The following is a 4539-nucleotide window of genomic DNA, read 5'->3' as shown; positions in this document are numbered from 1 at the left end:
ATGGTGCCCCGTCTCTTTCTCCGCCGCGGGAGGCAGAGGGCAGCACAGTGCCGCGAGCGGGCCGGAGGAATGGACCCGGGCCGAGCCCCCGGTTAACAGTAGGGGACCGTGGCCGGCACGTAACAGATGTTGGTTGCCTTCCTAGGAAGTTGCGATCAGATCCTAGACTAGAACGCTGCCGTGTTGTCCACGTGTTCCTCTTCGCTGGGGCACCGCGCACTCAGCGAGCTTCAGTGCCGGGCCCCATGGGCACCCCCTTCTCCATTAATGCGCGAGGCTTCCCCCACTGCACCGGGGGTTCCCATATCATCTCAGCGAGGCTTCCTCTCCTGCCAAAGCCACTCACCACGGCGCCTGCCGTTAGTGTAACTCAGACGGTCCTCTCCCCCCTGGAAGGTACGCCCCACAATGGGCGATTTTCCTCTGCGTCGCAGTGGCTCCCCTGGTAGTGCGTACACAGCCAGTATTTGGGGATGAATAAACATCTTACACTAAAGGAAGCGAAAAATAAAAGCCCAAGGCAGCAGTTTCACTGAAACACGTTCACCTCGAAACCCCACTGGGCACTTTTATAGACGGACTTGCGCAGAGAGCTCTGAAAACGAAGCCGGAGGGACGGGCAGCGCTGCCCCTGCGTTTGGGGCTCTGCTTACTACGTTCTGGACCTTCTCCAGGCCCGTTTATTTCCAAAATGAGAATAGTATCGCCCAGCGTAACGGTGGTTTTGAGGAATAAATGAGACCCACGGTGTCGTTCAGCATCCTGCCGGGACACTCCACGGTGCTCAGTAAATGCCGGCTTGGTATTGCTGGCAGCCCCCAGTGAAGGGAGGGAGGGATCATTCCTAAAGGAGAGGTTTAGTTTTCTGGTCACTCCACCTGGGAGCCTTAGGCAAATCCTTCTCTTAAACCTGTTCCCCACATCCATAATCCAACAGGTGGATGAGTAAATCATCAGCCAAAACTACTTTTTCCACATGAAATAAAAGATGTGAACATTGACCTGTGAAAGAAACCACACAGGGAAGCCTAAAATTGGGCTCCTGTTCACTATCATCAAGTTTACGGATATAAAAAGTAACACTCAGAAGCCATGGACATGTCTCATTTCAATTATGAATAGAAAACTGGTATATAATAAATGTGAATCAATATATAAAACAGAATACAAAGACTGTTTTTAAAAAGAATTGTTTATTTACTGAACCTGGGGCAGATTCGATACACAACCAAATTTAAATTTACATATTTTAATTCAATTTTGAAGTGTTTTCTCACACACGCAGAAAAACTGGCATGCAACAGTTGTCCTAAGGTAAAAGTCACCTTAAGCTGCTGCCGAGTATTTTCACCCAAGGTCGAAAAAGTGTTTATCCTGAACATGAAAACCGGTAACAAATTTAAATTAATTCTATAAAACTCGTTACTTGTAGTTTTACCTTTGCAAAGATCCAAAAAAATGTACAAGTAACTAAAATACATCAGTCACAACATAATCCTGGATCATCCCCACACCAAACCTGAGGCTCCTTCAATTTTAAACACATCATCAGAGACCAAGAGAAAGTCATTTCGTTTTATACAAAATAAAATTCACATGTGCCAAAAAAGACCCAAGAGAAACAAAACCAAAACCCTAGTACTGACAGTGCTGTCAGTACCCTCATTAACAAGTGGCCAAACGCCACTGATCAGAACTAAAATAGTGGCTGTGTCTCACTCACTGCAACGAAATCCAAGAGGCTTCGCCATGTGTGTGAGAACCCAGATTTCCCCAATGACGTGAATGCAGACCTCCACGTGCCCAGAGCAGAGTGTGTGCCAGCAGAGGAACAAGAGCTACGCCAGCTGCAACACCCAGGGAACTGGCTCTACTAGAGACTTCCTACAAGGTTAGGCAGAAATGACAAAAAGGTTATTAGCTGCTGTGTCATCAATTTAGTAAAGGTGAAGTCCTAAAGTTCAAAGTAAAAATTTAGGGGGGCGGGGGGGTTTGTTGGGTTGTCTTATCTTTAATGCAAAAACAAGATAGACAAAGTCTAAAAGAACCAAGCTGGTAGCACGCTCTGAAGTCACAGAGCTGCCATTAGGTGGGTAGAAAATGTCGATTCAGGCTGTTGTTTCTCATAAGAACTAAACAAAACGAATCTTTAATGACTTGAACTTCAGGATAAGGGGTCAAAAGAATGCAGTCATTTTAGTAAAGCACTACCCTGAACAAACTGCATTCTACTATGAAAACAGAAGATGATGTAAGGACTACATGCCTACATTTCACTTACAGTGTTCAAGCTCTGGAAGGGCCTGTATAATGAGGCAGAATTCAAATACATTGTGCCAATCAAATGTCAAATTCTCACTATCACTTCCCCAATATCTATTAATCACCAAAAAACATAGGCTGTGAATGTACAATTCAGAAAATAAAAACATACGAACTAAATGACATTATTATGACCAAGATGTTTGGTAAACAGTGAATTATGAGTTTCGGATCATCAGAAAAAAAGGCTTTTTAAACAACCCTCCGGACTTCAAAAAATCTCTTCAGGTAGTAGATCTGTCCCAATGTCATGGCAACTAAAACAAGAGCTTCGAAGAAGGACCAGAGAACCACTCTGCTGTTGGTGTTGTCGTTGACTGTTGACGATAAACAGATAAACACAATTTAATAACAATAGCAGAGAAGCATGAAAAATCGCCCCCTGCTCCTACCCTGTGTGAAAGTGACATTTGCACACCATTCATAGTACTTTAAATACTTTTGTCCCCAAGCAACTCAACAGTTAGAAGCAGAGAATTTTAGACTTAAATGGACCTTTAAGATTCAGAGTACAGTCAAGTATAATCTGCTTATTTCGTATGGGGAAGAGAGAGAGAGTTACTTGCCCAAGGTAACACTTCTAGGGTTAAAATCCAACCAACATTCTTTCTCCCTCACATTGAAACGTCCCTACATTATAATCTTTTTTTTTTCTGAATCAGAAAATTGACTTTTAACAAAATTAAGAGATTATTTCAAGATCACAGTTACCCAGAAAGCACTATTTACTAAATCAAAATGTGTAAGTCTCTTTAAAAAGACAAAACAAAAACCACATATTGATTGAGCACCTACTGTGTACATGGCATTTGTTCTAGGTGGGGGAGATTTCTCAGTTTCATGGACCAATACTGATATTCACTACCAACCCGGAACAAGTCTCATGATTTATCCCACTCAGTAGCTAAGGATTTAGTTCTTAAAGTAACAGTCATGACTATATATTTTATTCTGCTCGATTTATATCACATTCTTTCAAGTTTCTGATCAAATTCTGTAGCCTTAACTTTTTAGAATCACTAGGTAGACACAGCACTCAAGTCTCCTTTTTGAGTGAATTTCCTTTCTCCTAAATGCTAAGGGTCCCCACAAGACCTGCCACCAGGGAGCAATGTGCCAAGAGTAAACTGGCGCAGTACAAAGCTCTACAGACACGTCTACTCAAAAGATAGCCTCGCACGGGTGCTTCTTAAGTCAGTGCATTAGCATGAGGTTTGCACAACTTCCCAACGAGGGAACGGAGGCCGGCGGCGGGTGGTGCCGCTCCAGCGTGCCCTGGCTCCAGCATGCCCTGGCTCCAGCGTGCCCTGGCTCCAGCGTGCCCTGGCTCCAGCGTGCCCTGGCTCCAGCGTGCCCTGGCTCCAGCGTGCCCTGGCGGCGCCTGCCGCGGCCAGCAGCTCTGTGACCAGACTTACTTGCTCTGTGTATCCTCTCCCGCACTTCCATGTACTCCTGCTCGTGCTTCACCGCGGTCATGGCCACGGCCAGCTCGTTGATCATTTCCTCCAGCTTGTTCTGGTGAGCTGCAGGGGGGTTGGGAAACAGCACGGCTTAGGAATCTTTGAGAAATACGCAGAAAGCCATCAAAATCTTCCTCAGAGAAGACATACAAAAGCAGCTATTTTTAGAAAAGGCTCCAACAGCATTTTGGATCCCTGATGACAACTTAATTCTCAAAGCATTTCTTTAAAGTCCATTCCTAGTAAAAAAAATCTCTTTCAGGGTAGAAAACATAGTCCACAATCCCGACTAAAGGAAGACACCCTCAGGAATTATTCACTGAACTGCTGCTACGGGAAGCTCACCCAGGAGGGAGAGAGCGAAGGGCGGGAGCACAAAGTATCAAACTAAGCCAGTCCCGGCAACACCCTGGCACTGATCTATGAATATTAAACCAAAATCAAACCTACTCCTAGTGACGCTAATGTTGACTGAGGGGCAGAATCAAACAGACTCTTAATCTCGGAAGCTGAGCAGAAGACATTCCTGGGAAAACCCGCAGCCGCTCAACATCCGTCGGGAGCCGAGCGCCCACTCCCTGCGGAGGAGCAGCGGCTCTGCCAGGGGCCGGTGCCCTTTGGCCCGAAACGGGTCCCAGGGAACCGACAGCTCTGAAGGGCCAGCGCACTGTAGCTGCTCCGTGTGATGGCGATGAGGGAACAGGCAGGACGACATACGCCAGGAGGGCCCACTGGAGGCTCGTTACCAGCGCCCGGG

The 4539-nt window shown here is 46.1% G+C and overlaps 1 protein-coding gene across 1 annotated transcript in view; it reads right to left on the bottom strand.

Annotated features, from left to right (window-relative positions):
• Positions 1 to 1174: 1174 nt before the first annotated feature.
• TMED2 (transmembrane p24 trafficking protein 2) overlaps positions 1175 to 4539 on the bottom strand; it is a 5339-nt gene continuing 1974 nt past the window's right edge. The window contains exons 2-3 of the mRNA XM_015567245.1: positions 3738 to 3845; positions 1175 to 2639 (exon numbers count right to left, since the gene is read on the bottom strand). Coding sequence (XP_015422731.1) covers positions 2515 to 2639; positions 3738 to 3845 — 233 coding nt within the window. The 3' untranslated portion in view covers positions 1175 to 2514. The remainder of the gene's footprint in view (positions 2640 to 3737; positions 3846 to 4539) is intronic.

The sequence above is a fragment of the Myotis davidii genome, unplaced genomic scaffold (assembly GCF_000327345.1).
Source record: "Myotis davidii unplaced genomic scaffold, ASM32734v1 scaffold43, whole genome shotgun sequence".
NCBI classification, from domain to species: domain Eukaryota; kingdom Metazoa; phylum Chordata; class Mammalia; order Chiroptera; family Vespertilionidae; genus Myotis; species Myotis davidii.
Note: the sequence above shows the minus strand (reverse complement) of the source record. Positions and strands in the feature narration are given on the sequence as shown.